A 24,019-nucleotide genomic window follows, 5' to 3' on the forward strand; every position below is an offset into this window, starting at 1 on the left:
ATTGTAACCATGTAGAGCTGTTATTTTAGATGAAAGAAAGATTTTCTTTTTATCTTTTTGAAAGCAACACATTACCTTTTTAAAGCAATGTAATACAATGTAGTATTGTTTTTTTTTTTTTTCAAAATTAATTACATTGATTTTATTTTTGCATAAGCTTCTTAATGGATACCCAGTAGTTAACAAAATTTTTAAAGGAGGAAATTGTGCTCTTTCAAAAATCCTTAATTAACTAAAATAAGGCTATTCCATGGTCTAGTGCATTTATTTAAAGTCCACTCAGAGTTTATATTATGTAATCTGGTTTGTCCTGCTTTTTATCAAAGTTAGAATCCTTATCAATTACTATGAATTCATTTGAAAGTACATAGTTTAGAAGTTTTCCAGATTTGTTGACAGCTCTAATATACAACTTGAACAACAAAGGTTTGTATTGAACCAGCACACTTACATGCGGATTTTTTTCAGTAGTAAATGCTGAACATACTGCACGATGCATGGTTGGGTGAATCCACAAATGCGGAGGAACCACAGATACAAAGAGCCAACTATAAGTTACAAATGGATTCTCAGCTACACAACTGTATTATTCCACTGGTACATCATTAGCATAAGGGAAAAGCCAAAATAATATTTTAAAACTCAATATGATCACAAGTAATGATAAAAACAAAAATTACAAAAACAAAAGAGTTGCTAGAATGTATAAAATCAAACCACATGATTTGATTTTATATTTAAATCAAGCTATGCCATTTACTGGACAATTTTAATTTCAATGCAGTGGAAGATGAAGTTATGACACAAGTGGGAATTTAAGATATTTAATTCTTTATTATCCATATAGCAAAAAAGGAAGCTAACATCTATGGAAAATATAACTTTTGTTCATGTAATCTCCAAATACATAAGGTGACAATAAAGGAAGTTAAACAACTTCCTAAAGTCTAACAGAAAGTAATGGAATCAAGATTTTTTCCAAGATATGACTCCACACATGTTCTTTCTCCTTGAGAGTTCATTTTCAGACTTATCATTATGGACAATTATGAGAAATGATTATGTTTTTGCAGGTAAAAGCTGTTGGCCTTATTTTTTATTGTTACACTCATGATTGAAAAAAAAATGTAGAAATCAACACTTGTGAGCCTTTCACTTCAAGACTGAGGTCTGAACATATGCCAGGGTATCCCCCTTTAGTCCTCTGATAATAGAAAAGAGGTTTTTTAAAATAAATGAATTGACATCTGCTTTAAACCATAAGATGGGATTCATGAGACAATAAATTATCCTTGAGAGACAGAAAGCAGGTGATATAAAGCTGAAGAAGGCATTCCCAAATATAAGCAAGAGAGGACTGTTGCAAGTTAGGAGTCGATCCAAGGCAGCTTGAAGCCCACAAGTGGTCAGCACCCAAGGAATAAGCAAGAAATTACTATGTGAATAAAAACAAATATTGAAATATAAAATGATCATGAATGTTTAAAAGTATAAGCTAAAACTGTAGAACTACTAAATAATACTAAATAAGATTCAAGGAAAATGAACAAAACTCCTGGTACTCACCAGATCCAGAGTACATGAGAAACAGTGGTTTGGTGAAAGGAGACAGATGACACAGATTAAAAATTCAGGCTCCAGAAGCATCCTGGGGAATAGAGTCGTCTTAGGGAGTAAGAAGCCCGAGTGAGGGTATGAAACAGAAGTGGCAGCTGACCCGCAGTCACTAAAACGATCAAACCTAATAGACTTCGACCTAATGTTATGAAAGCAAAAACAGACCATGTAAGCACCTGTCATTTTAAATTGTAATTATCTCACAGTTGAATAAGATTTTTTTTTTTTTTTTGCCTGAAAAAAAACAGGAAACTTTTGGAATAAAAGATATTTAAAAGATGTATAAAAATACTACTGACTTCGTGACTAAAATCTCAAATGCCTGAATAATAGTAATGTTGCAGCACACATTATGTAGAAGAGAGTTAATCACAGAATGATACTCTCGAACTATGTTATGGCTGATGGATATTCGTAAGTCTGAAATTCATTTATTTTTCACAGTTACGTATAATTTGGCAGCATCTTAATTTCTATGTGGTTTAAAAAACAGTTCTCTGAGAAGTAATTGTTTGCCTGTAACATTAATACACTTGATCAGGCTAGACATTTCCTCTTAATATTAACATTTTCTCTAATCTAGTATAGTATTTAATATATATTAGATTTCTACATTTATACTTACTAAAATTCTTTATAATTTATGTAATTCTTTTGATAATAAAAGATTTTAAGACGTCTCCTTGTTTCCTTAATTCTAAGGAAAACTGTCTCTAAATAATCCACTCTAGGGTATTGTGGGGAAAAGGGAAATACTTAACATCAAAGTAAACATTTATGTTTACTGTCATTTAGAATTCAGACAGACAAGTATTCATTACTCTTGTGTATGTTTATACTCTGTCCCTTATATGCGATATACTACTATTAAAAATGACCACTCAACCTCCTAGTAAATAAGAATTCTTTTAAACAAATAAAGAAAAGGCACCCTAGCATGAGAGAATCACAAATCTTATAATATTTAATGAGTTTTTAAAATATAATTACTGTTTTATTCTTACAGAATCAAACTGGCAATATACTTCTTATTATAAGTTCATTTGTTGGTAGAGACATTTAGCATACTAAGCTATATCTGAGAGAGAAAAGTCCAAAATAAACTTGGCTTTTTTGTTTTCTGTTATTTCTCTGCTTTACACTGTGTCACAGAATGTACCTCCTTAGGATGTCTCCTGTAACCTTTCAAGAGAAATATGTAACCACTGATGTTTGTGCAACTTTGATGCACAGCTGATTCAGACCACTCTATGTTCGTTGTGTGGATAAATGAGTGAAAAACAGATTTACTCAATGGCCTTCCTTTTATAAAAAGGAAGTTAAAATGATTAACATCTTATGTACAACTGCTGTAGAGAATAAAAAGTACTAAAACTGCTAATATTAGAAAAGCATCTTACCTGATAATACTGAAGATTTTGCTCAATATGTTTTCTATTCTATGCTGTACTTGAAAAAACTCAAGCAGCCAGTTGATAATAAAATTTGCATATCCCTCTCAAATACCAGCATTGTCAAAAGAGGTGTCTGTGGTACATTTTCTGTTGCTTGAATTGAGAATCAAGATACAAGGGCTTAGAAGTCCACCCCTTTTCAGCTTAAACAAGTAGATGTATGGTAGGTAGAAACATTTTTTAACTCAAATTACTCACTGTTCCACTCCTGGTAAAATCTAAACAGTTTTGCATATTCTCAAAGCACACATACTATTGATTATTGCTTTAACCCCCAAAGTTCTTTTCCATGTAACATGGGCAAGTTTAGTTTTAAAAAAATTTTAGGACTAGTGACCTACAAAGAACTGAGCAATACCTTTTCTGAATTGCCTTATTTTAAGAAACTGCATGAGGAAAGAACTAGCAGGCTTGATATAGCTAGAAAAGTGCCCCCAGATGCTGGAGAAACCAGTTGTTATACTGTTTTGATACACCTTACAAATCTCATCCGCAAGTATGTCCTTTGTAAGCTTTTTTTTTTTTTTTTTTACCTATTTAGCTCTTTCAGACTGGAGTGCATTGTATTTTAGATAGTTTCTGTTAGTGACATAAAGTGTGTCCTGTGATGTCACACGCCTCCAAGTTTGGCTTTCAGTTCTTAATAACTTTGTGGCTTTAAATAAATTCCTTATCGTCTCAGCCTGAATGTTCTCTTCTGAGACATGGGGCTAGTACTTACCACATAGAGTTGATGAGAAGGTAAATGAATTAGCTCCTAGTTAAAATAGTACTTATACCTAAGAAATGTCATTTAAGTGCTTTACATATATTGATTCATTTAATCATCACAGTAATCCCATGAAGTGGGTACGATTTTTAATCCCCCATTTTACAGATGGGGAAACCGAGGCACCAAGCATTGGGAAGCTTTCCCAGGATCGCACAGCTCATTAGGAGGAGAATGAGGATTCAAGCTCCACTACTTTGACACCAGAGCTGTAACATAAGAACAAATCCAAGACCATTATATATGCAGCTGAAAATGAGCTGTGGTCACTGTCTCCAAATGAGAAGTACAGCGAAACATAGAATGTGTCTCATTGCTCCGGGGGTGGAGAAGGGGCTTCATTTGTTAGCTTTTGTTATGTAAATAGGTTGGGGTGGCTACTTTTCTCTTGAAGAGTTAATCGAGGTTATAAGAATCAGTTTTTTATTTTTTTCAAACTAAAAGGTTAAAATAGCAACACAGCCTACCACATAAATTAGAAGTCCTCGCAAGTATAGTCGTTCATATTGTCGTTCACTGTCATGCCATTTCCTGTTGCTTGTTTAGCACATTGTTTAGAGAGGCAGACGGGGTGCGTGGCCCTGAAGTTAGCAAAGACAGATTTAATACCTGGTCCTATGACTTCCCCGGGTTTGATTCCTGGGTTGGGAAGATCCCCTGGATAAGGAAATGGCAACCCACTCCAGTATTCTTGCCTGGAGAATCCCATGGACAGGAGAGCCTGACAGGCTACAGTCCACAGGATTGTCTGAGTCGAACATGACTTAGCGACTAAACCACCACCTGTGACTTCACAGCCAGTAAAGCACAGTTAGCAGATAATTAAAGACTGTGACAAATACTCTTAAGAGAAGTGGAGTTCAACTGTAACAAAACTCCTGCTACAGAGATTTAAACAAGAAAGTGGCTTCCCCTTTTTGTGGCTGAATAATATTTCACTGTTTAACTCATTTTTAAGAGAGATTAACAGAATTTTTGATGAAGGACTTTGTGCAGAGATCATGTAAGCCTTACCATTTTATGTAAAGCAAATAAAACATCGGCAAAGAGGTTAAGGAACTTGCCTAAAGTCACACAGCTACTTTGGGGTAGAATTGGTATTCACAGGTTCAGTATGTCCTTGATCCAGACCACCTGGTTGATTTTTTTTTTTTTTTTTTTTTTTTGAAGTGTAGCTGTACAATGTTGTATAAGTTACAAGTGTACAGTATATTTTTTTAAATTGAAGTATAGTTGATTTACAATATTGTTTCAGGTGTACAGAAAAATGATGTGATTATACATATATATGTGTATATCTGTTCTTTTTAAATTCTTTTCCATTATAGGTTATTATAAGATACTGAATATAAACCCTTGTTTATATATGGTAGTGTGCATCTATTACAGTTTATCCCTCCCCTACCCTTCCACTTTCTATGTCTGTGAATCTGTTTTTGTTTTATATATAAGTTCATTTGTACTGTTTTTCAGATTCCACATGTAAGTGATGCCATATAATGTTTGTCTTTGACTTGCTATATTTAGGATAATCTCTAGGTCCATCCAGTGATTCACAATTTTTTTAAGGTTATATTCCATTTATAGTTATTATAAAATATTGGCTATATTTTATATCCTTTCCATTTGTGACAACATAGAGGGACCTTGAAAGCATTATGCTGAATGAAGTAAGTCAGAGAAAAACACCATATGATCTTACTTAATGTGGAATCTAAAACAAAACTCACAAATACAGAGAACACATGATGTTGATGGTTGCCAGAAAGGTACAGGCTTACAATTAGCAGATAAATAAGTCCTGGGGATGTAACATAAAACATGGTAACCATAGTTAACAATACTGTATTATACATCTGAAAGTTATTAAGAGAGTAAATCGTATACTTCTCATCCTAAGGAAAAAACTTTGTACCTCTGTGTAGTGATAGATGTTGACTAGTCTTATTGTGGTATCATTTTGCAGTATATCCATATATCAGATCATCTAGTGTCATGTTCTATGTCAGTTACATCTCAAAGAAAAAGTGGCCTGAAGGTATGACAGTCCAAGGCTGAATGACTGGCTCCCCTTGTCCTTAGCATCTCACACTCTCTTCTCCCCTGTCTCCCCTAGTCCTTACTGTCTAAAAACAACTAAGGATTCTCTTGTCCCTGGGGCTTTATGGAGAAAGAAAGCTGTCCACAGGAGAGGCTAGCTCTGTGCCAGGGGGCAGCTTACAGCTTTAAGCGAGTCTGGGGATTCAGTTTCTTCTCTGTAGGGGAGGAAAGTACAGAAAAAAAGGGGACTGTACTAGACTTTAGATAAGCCAGGCTACAGTGTCAGCCTTGAAGTGTGGTCAGCAACATGCCCTTGCATACAGGAGGAGAGAAGCCAAGCCAAGTCACTGTCTGGAAAATTCCAGAAGGGCTTCACAGAGAATAGCAGTTGAATAAGAGTTAGTTGAGTGGTTAAAGGGAGAAGACAAAGAATTGCTTTGTTCCTTTACATTTTAAGAGTCTTGTGGGACATTTAATACCAGATATATTCATTCAGGCATTCATTTTGTATTTGATTCTGACCCGCTTTCTTTCCAAAAGTGAGTTGAATATATCAAACCATGGTTGCTAAGTTGTTATATAGTGGTTATATTCTATCAGTTCAGTTCAGTCACTCAGTCGTGTCCGACTCTTTGCAACCCCATTAATCACAGCACGGCAGGCCTCCCTGTCTATCACCAACTCCCGGAGTTTACTCAAACTCACGTCCATTGAGTCAGTGATGCCATCCAGCCATCTTATCCTCTGTTGTCCCCTTCTCCTGCCCCCAGTCCCTCCCAGCATCAGAGTCTTTTCCAATGAGTCAACTTTTCGCATGAGGTGGCCAAAGTACTGGAGTTTCAGCTTTAGCATCATTCCTTCCAAAGAACACCCAGGGCAGATCTCCTTCAGAATGGACTGGTTGGATCTCCTTGCAGTCCAAGGGACTCTCAAGAGTCTTCTCCAACACCACAGTTCAAAAGCATCAATTCTTCGGTGCTCAGCTTTCTTCACAGTCCAACTCTCACATCCATACATGACTACTGGAAAAACCATAGCCTTGACTACATGGACCTTTGTTGACAAAGTAATGTCTCTGCTTTTTAATATGCTATGCTCTCTAGGTTGGTCATAACTTTCCTTCCAAGGAGTAAGCATCTTTTAATTTCATGGCTGCAGTCACCATCGGCAGTGACTTGGAGTCCAAAAAAAAAAAGTCTGACACTGTTTCCACTGTTTCCCCATCTATTTCGCATGAAGTGATGGGACCAGATGCTATGATCTTCGTTTTCTGAATGTTGAGCTGTAAGCCAACTTTTCCACTCTCCTCTTTCGCTTTCATCAAGAGGCTTTTTAATTCTTCTTCACTTTCTGCCATAAAGGTGGTGTCATCTGCATATCTGAGGTTATTGATATTTCTCCCGGCAATCTTGATTCCAGCTTGTGCTTGCTTCTTCCAGCCCAGTGTTTCTCATGATGTACTCTGCATAGAAGTTAAATAAGCAGGGTGACAATATACAGCCTTGACGTACTCCTTTTCCTATTTGGAACCAGTCTGTTGTTCCGTGTCCAGTTCTAACCGTTGCTTCCTGACCTGCATATAGGTTTCTCAAGAGGCAGGTCAGGTGGTCTGGTATTCCCCATCTCTTGAAGAATTTTCCACAGTTTATTGCGATCCACACAGTCAAAGGCTTTGGCATAGTCAATAAAGCAGAAGTAGATGTTTTTCTGGAACTCTCTTACTTTTTTGATGATCCAGCGGATGTTGGCAATTTGATCTCTGGTTCCTCTGCCTCTTCTAAAACCAGCTTGAACATCTGGAAGTTCACGGTTCACGTATTGCTGAAACCTGGCTTGGAGAATTTTGATTGTATTCTATGATCTGTGGTTATAGTCTAAGGTTGTAAAACAGTGTCTGCTGCTGCTAAGTCACTTCAGTCGTGTCCAACTCTGTGCAACGCAACATACAAAGAAACATCCACCAGTGTTGTGTGTGTATTTGTATCTAAGTGCTAATTTTTTAATTAATTTGATAAATTTTTCATTGAAACACAGCTGCTTAGTATTCTAACAGTTAATCAGCATAATTATAATTATCTTTGCCACAAAAGCCTTTTGTCAATATAATATCAGATAACCTCAGTACAAGTTTAAGAATTTCAGTCTTAAAATGTTACTAATCCAGTTTTTTGGCCTATTTGTCCAGATTAAGAACTGGTAGTATAAAGCAGAATTGTAAGAAGTAGATAAAGATATGCTCTTGTTGATTCATGCCAGCATACCTTATCTTTTGGCTACATTGTAAACTATTCTATTGAAGGGCAGAGATAGTATGACTTGAATTTTTTAAAAAACATTTCCTATAGTCTGTGACTTACTGTCAAATAACACCATTTGCAGCAACATGGACATACCTAGACAATGTCATACTGAGTGAAATTTTAAGTCAGGCAGAGGAGGTGAAATAGCATATGATGTCGGTTGTATGTGGAATCTAAAACGAAATGATACAAATGAACTTACGTACAAAACAGACTCACAGACTTTGAGGACGATCTTATGGTTGCCAGGGCTGGGGCAGTGGAGGGGAGGATGGGGAGAGGGTAGGTTTGGGATGGACATGTATACACTGCTATAATTAAAATGGATAACCAACAAGGACCTACTGAATAGCACAGGGAACTCTGCTCAGTGTTACCCGGCAGCCTGAATGGGAGGCGAGCTTGAGAGAGAATGGATACATGTATATGTATGGCTGAGTCCCTTCCCTGTTCACCTGAACTATCACAGCATTGTTAATCGGCTACACACCAATACAAAATACAGAGTTTAAAAAATAATGCATGATTATGTAAAGCTATAACTACACACCAATACAAAATACAGAGTTTAAAAAATAATGCATGATTATCTAAAGCTATAACTTTTGAAAAAAATTAAGAAATTTCTTGTGAGACCTTAAAGCTTTTTTACTCCCTAGAATGACAAATGACCTCTCTTTCTGCTGAGGCCACTTAACTTGGCCGTAGCATCCTTTTCGTCCTCCAGGAAACTTGATCATGACTTGAATCATGCTGTAAATGTAAGATGAACCTAGTCCTGATCTAGTCTGTTATTACATGTAGTAATAGTCTATATCAATTAATTTTAAAAGCATTTACTTTTTATAGTATTTTATTGCCTGTTAGACACTGTGCAAGGCTTTGTGAACTTAGCAACTGTTAAGCTTAGTACTGGTGTCAACATATTTGGTAAAATGTAAAACAAGGGCATTAAAGTGTTTTGATCGCTGTGGCAGGAGTTTATATGTAACCCAGCAGGGATCTAAAGGAAGGAGAGGTCACATGTCCTGGGAGTCAGAGGCCTAGTGTGATATAAATAAGAATGTCATTACAACTTCAGGGACCACAAATGTAGCTTCAAAAAGCAGTTGACACTTGAGTCCTCGAAACTCAGTGTCCAGGAATCGAATAGAGAACTGCATTACCTTTCAAAGCAGAAGCATCAGTGTGAGAAAAGTCACAGAGGCAAGAGAGACCTGACGTGTTAATGCATTAGAGTAAGGGAGATTGTTCAGCACAGCTGCAGCATGGGATTTAACAAGAAATTTAGCAAGAGGTGGGTAGTGAGCAGATTATACCTTATGTATCACATGATTTATCTTGTTTTCTTCTGTGAGGATGCCATTAAAGGCGTTTATGTAGGTGAGTATTACAATCAGACTTGAATTTTACAAAGATCACCCAAACAGATGTATGGAGTCTGAGTTGGAGTAGCAGGAGAATTGAAAAAAGAAACTATTGCATTAGAATTTACATATGAAAATACTGAACTGAGATAGTAGCAAGGACAGGTGGGAAATTTTAAGAACATTATTGTCTAAAGACTTAGTGACTGATTACATGTGAAGTAAGCCAAAAAAAAAAAAAAAAATGCATAGTATCTCCACATTTAACATGATAGAGAATGTTCCAGATAAAGAAATAAGTTGGTAAAAAAACATTATGGATTCACTTTAGGAAAGGCTCCATTTATAGTATTTCTGGGACTAAAGTAGGTAAGTCTCAGTGTGTGTGAGTGGTGGGGAAAGCTTTAAAGATCAGGGTAGACGTTCAAAATGAATACATAAGTCAGAAGTTAAATCATAACGTGGATGAGATCTGGCAAAAGCATACTGAGCAAGTGGTGAAGATGCCTGCCAAAAACCAGAACCATGGAGAATCCAGCATTTAAATAAAGTTGAGAGAAAGTAAAGGGGAGGAGGGTGGAGTGGAAGGAGTAAGAAGGAGAGGCAGGCTAGACAGAATTTAGAGATAATATTCCAGAGTATTTTCAGGACAGCATAGGTTAGGGTGCAAATTGCCTTTCATGTCCAGTGTTTACTCTTCTTTTAAAAAGAGAACCTTCATGTTTTAACTTGGTGCATAGTGGCGGCCTAGCTAGTACTTGCATCTCAGTTTGTCTTGCAGTGGCTGGGGCTTTGTGTCTAAGTTTGGCCCGATGGGGTGTGCATAGATGTGTGCCATTTCTAGATCACCTAACATATGAGGCCACTTGCTACGGACTTCACGCCCACATCTAGCAGGCTGGAAGCAGATGTGGAGGTGAGCACACTAAGCATTACTGTTCTATGAGAGAGAAATAAGTTAACTTAGTTTAATTCATTGTGCTTTAGCCTCTGTTATAGCAGTTTAGCCAAACAGATAGGATAAAAAGTTGTTATTTGTAAATGAATGAATAGGACTGAGGAAGAACTCAGCTGTGGATCTCCTGACTCTGTCATTTGAGAGGAGTGCACAGGGTTTTGATACTGCAACAGTAGAAACAAAACTAATCATAGTAGTCTGCCAGGTGCCACAGTGAGCAGTGTTTACCCAGAAGTAATTTTTAATTAAATTTAATTGGAGGCTAATTACTGTACAATACTGTGGTGGCTTTTGCCATACATTGACATGAATCAGCCACAGGTGTACATGTATCCCCCATGTCAAACCCACCCCCGTCTGCATCCCATCCCTCTGGGTTGTCCCAGCGCCCTGGCTTTGAGTGCCCTGTTTCATGCATTAACCTTGGACTGGTCATCTGTTTCACATATGGTAATATACATGTTTCAATGCTGTTCTTTCAAATCATCCCACCCTCGCCTTCTCCCACAGAGTCCAAAAGTCTGTTCTTTATATCTGTGTCTCTTTTGCTGTCTCACATGTAGGGTTGCCGTTACCATCTTTCTAAATTCCATGTGTGTGTTAATATACTGTATTGGTGTTTTTCTTTCTGACTTTACTCTGTATAATAGGCCCCAGTTTCATCCACCTCATTAGAACTGATTCAGATGTGTTCTTTTTAATAGCTGAGTAATATTCCGTTGTGTATATGTACTGCAACTTTCTTATTCATTTGTCTGCCAGTGGACATCTAGGTTGCTTCCGTGTCCTAGCTATTGTAAACAGTGCTGCGATGAACATTAGGGTACATGTGTCTCTTTAAGTTCTGGTTTCCTCAGTGTGTATGCCCAGGAGTGGGATTGCTGGGTCATATGGCAGTTCTATTTCCAGTTTTTTAAGGAATCTCCACACTCTTCTCCATAATGGCTGTACTAGTTTGCATTCCCACCAACAATGTAAGAGGGTTCCCTTTTCTCCACACCCTCTCCAGCATTTATTGTTTGTAGACTTTTTGATGGCAGCCATTCTGACCGGCGTGAGATGGTACCTCATAGTGGTTTTGATTTGCATTTCTCTGATAATGAGTGATGTTGAGCATCTTTTCATGTGTTTGTTAGCCATCTGTATGTCTTCTTTGGAGAAATGTCTGTTTAGTTCTTTGGCTCATTTTTTGATTGGATCATTTATTTTTCTGGTATTGAGCTGCATGAGCTGCTTGTGTATTTTTGAGATAATTCTTTGCTTTCAGTTTTTCGCCATTGAAGATAATGTTTGCTGTGGGTTTATCATATATGGCTTTTATTATGTTGAGGTATTTTCCTTCTGTGCCTGCTTTCTGGAGAATTTTTATCATAAATGGGTGTTGAATTTTGTCAAAGGCTTTCTCTGCATCTGTTGAGATAATCATATGGGTTTTTATCTTTCAGTTTGTTAATGTGGTGTATCACATTGATTGATTTGCAAATATTGAATCCTTGCATCCCTGGAATAAAGCCCACTTGGTCATTATGTATGATCTTTTTAGTATGTTGCTGGATTCTGTTTACTAGAATGTTGTTGAGGATTTTTGCATCTATGTTCATCAGTGATATTGGCCTGTAGTTTTCTTTTTTCGTGTGGCATCTTTGTCTACCCAGCAGTAATTTAAGCATTGTTTTTATATATTAACTGTAAATTTCTATCAGTATTCAGGACCAGATAGCTTTACTGGTGAGTTCTACCAAACATTTAAAGAAGAGTTAATATCAGTCCTTCTCAAACTCTTCCCAAAAACATCAGTACAGATGGGACCGCTTCCAGTCTCATTTTACAAGGCCAGCATTTCCTCATCCAAAACCAGACAAGGATGCCACAAGAAAATTGCAGGCCAGTATCCCTGATGAACATAGATATAGAAATCCTCAACAAAATGTCAGCAAACCAAACTCAGCAATACATTAAAAGTTTCATACTCCATGATCAGATTATTCCAGGGACACAAGGACAATTCAGAATCTGCAAATCAATCATTGTGATATAATGCAATAACAAGGATAAAAATCATATGATTATTTCAGTAGATGCAGAAAAAGCATGGACATAATTTAACATTCATTCATAATGAAAACACTCAATAAATCAGATAGAGAGGGAATATACCACAGCATAACAAAGGCTGTATTATGACCACAACCTGTATATCATACTCAACTGCGAAAAACACAGCTTTTCCTCTAAGATAATGAACTAGATGAGGATGCCCACTCACACCACTTATTTAACATAGTACTGGAAATCCCTAGCCAGAGCGGTTAGAGAAGAAAAGAAATAAAAGGTATCCAATTTGAAAGGGAAGAAGTAAAATGTTCTCTTTTTGCCAATGACACAACATATATTATAGAAAACCCTAAAGACTCCACTAAAATAACTTAGAACTATTCACCTAATTCAGTTAAGTATCAGGATACAAAACCAATATCCAAAAATCTGTTGTGTTTCTATATACTAATTACAAATTATAAGAGAATTTAAGTTCCACTTAAAATAATTGCATCAAAAAGAATGAAATACCTAGGAGTAAATTTAACCAAGAAGGCAGAAGACTCATTCGTATGCTGAAAACTACATTGATGAAATATATTGAAGAAGACACAAATAAATGGAAAGATACTTTGTGCTCATGCATTGGCAGAATTAATATTGTTAAAATGTCCATATTGCCCAAAGAAGCTTTAATGCTGTTCCTATCAGAATTCCAATGGCAATTTTAATAGATTAAACAGTGCTAAAATTTGTATGGAACCACAGCAGATCCTGAATACTCAAAGCAATCTTGAGAAAAAATAACAAAGCTAGCGGTGTCACACTTCCTGATTTCAAACTGTATTACAAATATGTAGGAAGCAAAATTGCTCCCCAGGTGGCCCAGTGGTAATAAATCTCCCTGCTGATGCAGAAGACACAGATGTGAGTTCAATCCCTGAGTTGCGAAGAGTAGGAAATGGCAACCCACTCCAGTATTCTTGCCTGGGAAATTTCACGGACAGAGGAGCCTGGTGGGCTATGTCCATGGGGTCACAAAGAGTCGGACATGACTGAACGACTGAACTGATACACACACAGTCAACGAATTTACCGTTAAGCAGCTAAGAGTATACAATAGGGAAAGGACAGTGTGGTCCATTAATGATATTGAAAAGTGGACAGGTATATGCAAAAGAATGAAACTGGACCACTATCTTACAACTACACACAAAAATTAACTCAAAATGGATTAAAGACTTTAAAATAAGACCTGAAACCATGGAACTTTGAGGAAAAAAAACATGGATGATAAGCTCCTTGCCATTCATTTTGGTGATAAGTTTTTGAATTTGGCACCAAAAACAAAACCATCAACAAGATGAAAGGGCAACCTATAGAATGGGAGAGAATTATTTGCAAATCATATATATGATAAGGGGTTAATAACCAAAACAGAATATTCACATAACAGGAAAAAAACTCAGTTAAAAAAATCTTATTTTAAAATGGATAGAGGATCTGAATAGACATTTTTTACAAAAGATATTCAGATGGCCAGCAGGTACATTAAAAGGTTCCTCAACATTAGTAATCATCAGGGAAATATAAATCAACCACAATGAATTGTCACCTCACGCCTATTAGAATGGCTGTTATCACGGATATAGGAAACAGTAAGTGTTGGCAGGGATGTGAAAAAAAGGGAACCCTTGTGCACTATTGGCTGGAGAAGGCAATGGCACCCCACTCCAGTACTCTTGCCTGGAAAATCCCATGGATGGAGGAGCCTGGTGGGCTGCAGTCCATGGGGTCGCTAGGAATCAGACACGACTGAGCAACTTCACTTTCACTTTTCACTTTCATGCATTGGAGAAGGAAATGGCAACCTACTCCAGTGTTCTTGCCTGGAGAATCCCAGGGACGGGGGAGCATGGTGGGCTGCTGTCTATGGAGTCGCACTGAGTCGGACACGACTGAAGCGACTTAGCAGTAGCAGCAGTGCACTATTTGCAGGGTGTAAGTTGGTGCAGCCTCTGTGGAAAACAGTATGGAGGGGCCTCAGGAATTAAAAATAGGACTACCATATGATCCAGCAGTTCTACTTCTGGGTGTTTATCTGAAGGAAACAGAAATCCTAACTCAAAAAGATATCTGTACCTTGTGTTCACTGCAGCATTATTTACTGTGACCAAGACTTGAAAATAACCTGTGTGAATAAAGAAAATGTGATATATGTGTGTGTGTATATATACACATACACACTGCAATGGAATGTTATTCAGCTATTTAAAAAAAGAAAATCCTGCCATTTGTAACAACAGAGAGGCCTTGAGGGCATTGTGCTAAGTGAGATATATTGGACAAAAACAAATACTGTATTATCTCATTCATATGAATCTCAAAACCCATTTGGGGGCAAGGATTGGGTGAAGGTAGAGAAAGTATCTTACAGAGCAGAGATACTGTCAGAATTGATGAAACAAGAAGCACAGGTTTAAATAAACACATCACACATTTACAGAGAAACAAAACTGCTGTTTTTAAGTGTAAGAAATGGGGAGGGTCTGGGGTAGAAGGTGGTAGTGTGCTAGAGCCGCATCTGCGTGGTGGGGAATCAGAAGGTAATATCTGAAGTTAATAACTCCAGTGGCATGAGCGTATTAGAGCCATGGACGATCCCTGGGACTAATAACAATTGATTGAAAATGGTTTCCTCGAGGAAGGGTTGAGATACTAAGAAATATCTTAAGTTCTCCAATCAGCTACCAAAAAATCATTTTCTTTTAATATCTTTTTCCACATTGACAGAACTGCTCTATCATTTTTAGAAGAACTGGTTTGAGTTCATTAAATTTATCCCTAACATTTATTTTTGATGCTATCATAAATGGAATTGTTTTCTTGGTTTTATTTGGAAATTTTGGATATTAAGCCTTTTAATAATACGAAATGTCCCTCTTTGTCTCTGGTAATACTTATCTTAAAGTTTTTTTGTGTGGTGTAAGAGTCACTCCGTTTCTCTTATGCTTACTCATTTATTTTTAAAAGCGATACATGCACATACATATTTAGGACATAGAGAGTAGATAGAAACACTAGAATGTTAATGTTGTATCTGGCTTATAGAATAATGAGTATTATGGGGGCTTTTTTGGTGTGTCTTCTGAGTTCTGTGATTAGTTTGTGTTATAATTAGGAAAAAAGAGATGGCATATATAAAATTTTAGATACTTTTATCAGCTAGATTTTTGGGGTTGCAAATAGCAGAATTTGACTCTCACAAGTAGAAGATAATTGGACTAATCATAGAATCAGTTGGCAAGTTGGAGTACTGGGCTGAGAAGAGGCCAGAACTATGCCAGCTGTGAGACTTTAGATAGGAGAGGCTTCTCTGCTGCCTTTTCTGGGTGACGCCACAGAAATAAGTGAGCTCTGACTTCTTGTTGCCTTTCTTTTGCTCTCTTCAGTCAAGATTCAAAATCCGGAAGTGAGTGTCCTGCTCTGATGGTTGGCAAGAAAAGTACCTGGCACCTTAAGTTACAGTTTGAGGAGTCCACACAATAGGGACAAATGATTCCCTGGAATGAAATTAGGATGCTGTTATCAAAAGAAGGGAAGTGAACTCTGGCAGCTAAAAAGCAACAGATGTTCACTGTGATATTTGACTTTTTGTTAATGCAGAATTACAGTTTACAGTGCTAGTCATAAAAACAGTTACCAATAAGAATAATTGTTTTGTTAAAAATAGAACCACCATATGATCCACTTCTGGCCTTATAAGCCAGACGAAACTATAATTCTAAAAAGAGACATGCACCCCTCTGTTCACTGTTTACAGTAGCCAAGACATGGAAACAGCCGAAATGTCCACCAACAGATGAATAAAGATGTGGTGCATATATTACGGTGGAATACTCCTCAGTCATAAAAAGGAATGAAAGTATGCCATTTGCAGCAACATGGATGGGCCTAAAGATTGTCATACTAAGTGAAGTAAATCAAAAAGAGAAAGACAAATACCATATGATATCACTTATATGTAGGGTCTAAAGTATGACACAGATGAACCTGTCTGTGAAACAGAAACAGGGACACAGAACAGACTGGTGGTTGCAAAGGGATAGTGATGTGGAAGAGGGATGGATTGGGAGTTTGGGATTAGCAGATGCAAACTGGCATATATAGAATGGTGAACAATACGGTCCTACGTAAACCATAATGGAAAAGAATATGAAAAAAAATGTATATACGTATAACTGAGTCACTTTACTGTGCAATAGTAATTAATACAACAGTGTCTTTCAGCTAGACTTCGGTAAAAAAAATTTTAAAGAATTTGTTTTGAATACAACTGACCCAATTATTGTCACTTAACCTGTGTTGGCATGCTCGCCACTGAAGTTCTCACTTGCAGATTTCTCTGTCACTTGACTGTAAGTTCCGTGTGTCTCATAGTGCAGTTAAAATCACTTAGAAAAGGAGAAAGCAAACCTTTATATTCGTAATGGGGAGGACTTTGTGATAATTTAACACTTGCTAGAATTTCTGTCATCTCCTTCCTGGCTCACCTAATCAGCTTGTACTTACTCATCAAGACCCAGCTCAAGCATTACCTCATCCAGAAAGACTCTTGCACACTCCTACCTCATCCCATTCTAGTTTATGGGCCACTCACCACTGTGCATAGTGCTCTTTTTGTTCTCATCCCATTGTATCATAATTGTTCATTTGTTTGTCTCTCACACGAGCCAGACTGGCAGAGTGTATCTTGTTTTTCCTTTGATTCTCCAGCCCCTACGCCTAGGAAGTCCCATCGAGAGAGGAGTCTGATTGGCTACCATCCCTGAGGTCACAAGAGTCGGACACGACTTAGTGACTGAATCACCACAAGCCCCTTACACAGTGTCTATACATCAGACAGTCAGTAAATATTTGTTGAATGATTGAATGGGTTTCCCAGAGAAAGGGGGCAGGGCATTCCCTATGGAACCCAGCAATGTAAAGGTATGGAATGGTTTAGGAATGGTGAGACATTCTAGAGGATTAGCACATTGAACAATGAATGGGAGGAGAGACTGGTGAATTTGACTGACTTTGGTCTCTACATGACGGTGTACTCCAAGTTTAGACAGTTCTGTAGGCCTCAGGAAGAGGAGAGACTTGGCAATGGAGGAGGACAGGACACTAGAGGTTATTTGATGAATACATCCTGGTTGGGCTGGAGCTCTCAGAGCACCCTCAGATGGTGGAGTGTTGCTGGCACAGGGAGTTAGAGAGTTCAGACACAGTTTGGGAGCAAATTCACCTCCCATGCACCAGGCACTTGTTTAAATACTGGGGACACAGTAGTGGATAATATGAATAAGATTTCTACTTCCCATTGAGTTTTTATTCTAATAAGGGAAGATGGATAAGAACAACAGACACCAACCAAAGCATATGTACACATTCTCAAAACTGCAGTGCCATGTTGGAAGTAAAATGTCCAGAACAGCACTCTCCTCCTGAAGCACAAGGGAGCAAACTGGAGAGACTCTCTCTGGAGTGTAGCAGGGACCCTCCCTTCCTGGCTTACATTCCAGTCCTTTACTGCTCAGTTTTTGGAAGTATAATGACCAGTGTCATACATGTTCTTTAGGAATTTGTCTAAAAGATTTGTAAGTTCTAGATTTTAAAAATATGTGTGTAATATTTATACACTCTCCAAAAAATGTTGCAGAGAAGAAAGTGTTGTCACAGTAATGCTTTTTTTAGCAAAAGTGTTCTCTCCCCACCCTCATTATATACTACACACAGGGATCTTCCTGTTTAAAACTTAATTAGTTAGGTATTATAAGTAATACCTAACCAGAAGGCCATGGCACCCCACTCCGGTACTATTGCCTGGAAAATCCCATGGATGGAGGAGCCTGGTAGGCTGCAGTCCATGGGGTCGCTAAGAGTTGGACATGACTGAGTGACTTCACTTTTCACTTTCATGCATTGGAGAAGGAAATGGCAACCCACTCCAGTATTCTTGCCTAGAGAATCCCATGGACGGAGAAGCCCGGTAGGCTGCAGTCCATGGGGTCGCACAGAGTCGGACACGACTGAAGCGACTTAGTAGTAGTAGTAGTAATTATAAATAAAAACCAGTCATTGCCTATGTTATTGGCAAGTTGTGTTTGTAGTTTGTATATTTCTAGTGCAATATAGTGAAAAATAATCTGATATTTTTACAGCTTAATCTGTATCCTTGACAACTGTTTGGGGGTTTTCCTTCAGTGGAACAGATTCCAGGAGCAAAGAAGTTTTGCATGTGCCAACTAATCTAGCCTTTCATTCTCTTCTCTTGGTTGTAGGCTTGTTTAATGATAAAGGCTCTTTCCTTTGTTTTCCAGGGTGCCGATAAGACTGTGAAAGGTCCTGATGGACTGACTGCCTTTGAAGCCACTGACAACCAGGCAATCAAAGCCCTTCTTCAGTGATGGACGGATGGGCTAACAGCTCTGGAAGAATGACTCTCCTGTGGCCTCACACTGCTGCCTGTCTGTCTGTTACTCTCTATCTGCCAGCTTCTTCAGCTAAAATACTTTTAGAGGGGTGAGGGGAGAGAGAAATTCATAACAAATCAGACTACCAGGAACAAAATAAACAATGTTTGGGAGGAGAGGGAAAAAACAAGATCAGGCTTTTACTAGGATTCCTGATCAGGTCAGCCTCTTTTCCATTTCCAGTTTAAAAAAAAAAAACTGATACCCATGGGAGAGCAAAGACAAAACATACCGTTAATATTTGACCTTTTCAGCTCCCTGGCTAATTTATTAGATTGTGTTGAGGGTCTGATTATACCAAGGCCAACTATATATTTGGTAGCCCTATCTGTGTGAGCAGTAGTGGCTGCTGTGACGAAACTTAGGGTGCTGAGACAAGCAATTAGCTCTAGCCTTCTGCCTTAAGATGCACTCTAGTGGGGATTTCCCAGCGTAGTTACGAGCGCTGCCTGAGGTTGGTGACCAAATCTCCCCTGGTGACTTCCAGCTTTACATGAGAGCTCGGTTAAGGCGAGGGGGCGCACACTCCTCTGCTGCTGGACGGCTGGACTTTGGGTTTCCTCTCCCCCTTCACATGGATTTCATGTCTCTTTAGGTAAAACTGACTAGTTTTATTTATAAAATCTCAAATTTTGGAAGTCTAAAGGAGAAATCATTCCAGTCTGCTTTTTTTTTTTCCCTTCCTCTAGATTCAGACATAGAACATTGAAACACTTTCCAACTCTCGCTGGTAGTAAAAGGGGATTTAAAAATAGAATCATAGCCATAAGCCTGTTAGATACAGAGAGAAGAGTTGTCCTAGTACCTACGGATTTTCTTCATTTGCTGTTTGACTAGATTGGCCTCACTTCTGTTTGAAGAATCAAGGAACATTCTTTTGGAATGCCTCTCTCAGACCCACCTTGGATGCTGATTACTTACTGCACCAAAGCTCTCACTGGGGTGAGATTTACTGTTCGGACCAGTTTAACCCCATCTCTTAAAAATACGCATGTCACCAGGTTGCCCAGAGCTGTTGATAGGCTTCTGCTGAATGTATGCCAGCCCACCTGCCTAATATATTTTTGTTTCTTTTCTCTTTTATGCACTGCATAAAATGGGACACCTTCAAATTATATTCTGTATTTTTAAAAATACAGTGCCCTAAAATGGTGTTCTGACCTGCAGAAAATAGACACATTTTCTAATGTTTATTTCTTGAGCAGTACAGCTGATTAAAACATACATATACCCTTAAATTTGCTGTCCTGCATATAAAATAAGATTCATTTGACTTGCCATCCATATATGCTTACTAAAAATACTAGCATTTTTCCTTAGCCATGTCATGCAATAATTGAATGTACCTCAAATTTTTAAAAGTGGGGGGAGGGTGGGTTAGGGACTTGTATTCAGATTGTGGTTAATAAAGAATTAATGACAATTTTTTAAGGCCATGTAGCATCCTACAACAGGGTTAAACTAGTACCAAGAATAGTCAGCCTGGCCAATAACAAATCTTACCAGTTGCTGATTGGTTGGTTGATGTGTGGGTTTGTTTGTGTGTATTTTTCCCTGGTGAACCCTTTTTTTATCCTGTGGCTTTTTCACTTAAAACTAGCCTAACCCTGGAATTTTCCTGCGTCCAAGAAAACAATCACAGAATACTGGTTTAAATACTTTGATACCTGTGGCTAATTCTGCTGTCTTGATGCAGGCTATTAGAGTTGGATTAGAAGTCAGTAATTAGTGCTTTATGCCATCACTGAACTGAAACACAGTGATCCTCGCTGAAGATGGAGGGCACTCTGTCAGCGTGTACTGTCAGCGTACAAGGTGTTCTGGTATCTTTGTTTTCGCTTCTTGGCATACTGCTGTTTAAAAGGCTCGACTTTTACTCTCTACACAGTTTTCACCTTTACTTTCCGAGTGTTTTCTGTAGTGGGCTACTGTAGAGAGTGTGCTGTTCTATCATTCCTAAACCTGGTCTGCTTCCTCCAGTCACTGGTCCAGAGACCATGTGACTCTTTGTACAGTTTATCCTGGTGTTCCCTGTAATGCAGTAGAGGCTACTTTGCCTTCCCTCTTCTTTCTCAGCCATTTTGTAAACCCCGTAATTATGAAGCGGTTGCTTGAGAAAATAACAGATAAACATAGAATAGACTGACCAAGATGGTTTAGAGTTTGTTTTTTTTTTAACTAGGTTATTTATAATGTATTTCTGAACCACTTGGCAGAGAAATTTACAACACTTAATGTTCATATTTTGAGTAAAGAAAGCTAAAACCTTGTCTGCTTTTTTGGTACTACATGCATTAGTAAAAGGTTAAGTTTTGTTCTCCACTGCAGTAATATTTAACATCTCAGAAAAAAATCTTGCATGTTCTGTAGTTTTGTATTAAGTCAGTCTTTTCATATGCACTATTTCAAGTGAAAACAGGTGGTTTGCCTGTCTACATTAGTATCCTAACAGGTTCCCCCTGGCAGCTTCAGACTGGCGTCTGTAGACTTACAGTTCAGCTAACGGCACCAGAATCGACCCAGTAGTTCTCTGCATAGCTAACCTTCTAAACCCAGTGGGGCCTGAAGGAGAAGTAGGTGGATGCCATGGGTGGAAGCTGCCAGCAAGCAGGCCCTTCATTCATTGATTTCCTTCCCCCAAATAATGGATTTCAAATCTATATGTACCTATTTGATTTTTTTCCCCTAAAACTTCAACTGAGCTGCTGTTTTCTTCCATGCAATATTGTATACTCGATTGTGTATAGAAGAAGCTGGTGAAGTGCCCTCCTACATAAGCAGTTGCAGTGTTTGCATGCAAAATTCTAAAAAATTTAAATTGTCCTGATTCTATTTTGTAAATGGAGAAACAATCATATCTTTCTAAGCAGTAATGGAGGAAGACTAGTGCTTTGTGCATTTTGATATATTTGAGTTCATTTTTTCCACAGTGTAATACATTTGACACAGTTGGGGTTCTCATTATCCTAGTTCATGTACATCAGAATGCTAAATAATACTGTGTTTAAGTTTTGTGTTGCAAGAACAAATGGAATAAACTTGAATTGTGCTACAGCCAACGTGTCAGGGTTTTTCATTTTTCTCTTCCCTTGGTTACTTTGGGTTATTATCACCTTCCTCCTCTGGTCTTCTTTATAACTGTATTGGTACTTTGCCTTAAACTTTAATCTGAATTTCCCCCCATTTATTCCACTTCTAGAAAGAAAATAAGACTAGGAAAGATTTAATTGAAATAAACTGTACTACTCATCTCATTGAGAGGTTCTGCTCATCTGTGTCAGTTTCCGAGTACACACTGTTTCTAATAAATGAGGAGGAGTTTCTATGAGCAGGCTGTAACTGGGAAACTTTGAAGCGTCAGGATCTTAATAGGTGTTAGAATAGCATCAAGCTAAACCTCTTTAATCCTTTCATACACTTATTTAAGCTATCACAGAACTTTCACAATATATCAGACTGTTAGATTTTGTCCTCTCCTAGACTAGCAACTGTAACCTGGGAACGTGATAGAAATGCCCCCCCCCCCAGGCCCAGCAGTCTGTTACAGTGAGCCCTCCAGGTGAATCTAATACACATGAGTTTGTACAAGACAATAAAGAGAAAAACAAAAAGCCTGTAAACAAGGTGTCATCAAGGGTGGCTAAACTTCAGTTATGTTCCGGGTAAAAAGAGTAAGAACAGCGGTGCCAGAGATGGAATGCTGGTGAGAATGGTGTGTATTCACGTAGTTGTGGCCAGCTCTGCGGCTTTATGCATGGTGGCCATGGGGATTCTCCAGACAATACTGGAGTAGGTTGCCATGCCCACCTCTGGGGGATCTTCCCAACCCCGGGACTGCACCCAGGTCTCCTGCATTACACACAGATTTTACCATCTGAGCCACCAGGGAAGCCTATCCCTTCTCCAGGGGATCTTCCCGACCTAGGAATTGAACTAGGCTCTCCTGCACTGCAGGCTGATTCTTTACCAGCTGAACTATGACCCTTCATTATTAGGATTTTTCCCTGAAGGATGTCCCATCAATTGCTGTGGACAGCATTTCCATGGTCTCCAGCAGCAACTCATGGTTACAGTCCTCATAGCTGAATTGCTGAGGCTTGAGCCTTGTCTAAGCTCTTTCTTTGAATTCCTGAGTGAGGGGAACATGCAAGTAATTTGGGGAGATATGTCATAAATATCATGCTTATGTCACAGGTCACGGGGATTCCTCTAGTCCAGCCGTGTCCCTGCTGGCTTCTGCCTGGCAGTCTCCTACATACAGCAGGAGAGCCCTCTGGGAGACAAGGTGCCTTTTCAACTCTGCTGTCCTATGGAGGCATCAGTGCTTTGGAAATGGATTCTCTACTGCAGTGGGTGTACCACCAACTCGGAAACAGCCACCCTTGTGCCAACAAACCATCTCCTGTTTTAGATCCACTGTCTTTCCCCAGACACTAAGGAGATCATCACACATCAGCCATAGGATATTTTTCTAGAGTCAGACACGACTGAAGCAACTTAGCACACACAGTAGAATTTATCAGCAGTTTTAGGAACACCAGATATATAGCAGACATTCACTGTATTTGATCTGAACCACTAACGTCAAATTATACAGTCAAATGTAAGATAAACTTTGTTTTAGTAAATCCTAGCTAAAGGATTACTGGCTACTGGGATCGTGGGGCTACACCTAGGTGTCATTGTACTCAAATATTGGCCAAGCAGCCTCAAAAGTACCACTGAACTTACAGACCCAAATCAATTATACGCTGAAGAAATGCTGGCCATGGGGTCAAATGCAGTTCACTGAGCTATTTATAGCGCATACTAAAACACAGCTGTAAATAGAGTAGCAACACAAAGGATGGTCTGGCCACCCTAGCAACTTCTATGCATTCAGCAGCTGCAGCAGAGCAGCCTTATTCACATCATTTGGATAGAACGATGGGTCACAGGTCTGGCAGTGTTGACGGGCCA

General features: G+C 38.5%; 1 protein-coding gene across 1 annotated transcript in view; it reads left to right on the forward strand.

Annotated features, from left to right (window-relative positions):
- Positions 1 to 22,114, forward strand: part of MTPN (myotrophin) — a 78,045-nt gene extending 55,931 nt beyond the window's left edge. The window contains exon 4 of the mRNA XM_027538902.1: positions 18,908 to 22,114. Within this exon, the coding sequence (XP_027394703.1) occupies positions 18,908 to 18,994 (87 nt within the window). The 3' untranslated portion in view covers positions 18,995 to 22,114. The remainder of the gene's footprint in view (positions 1 to 18,907) is intronic.
- Positions 22,115 to 24,019: the final 1,905 nt, after the last annotated feature.

This window comes from Bos indicus x Bos taurus, chromosome 4, assembly GCF_003369695.1.
Source record: "Bos indicus x Bos taurus breed Angus x Brahman F1 hybrid chromosome 4, Bos_hybrid_MaternalHap_v2.0, whole genome shotgun sequence".
In the NCBI taxonomy this organism is placed as follows: Eukaryota; Metazoa; Chordata; class Mammalia; order Artiodactyla; family Bovidae; genus Bos; species Bos indicus x Bos taurus.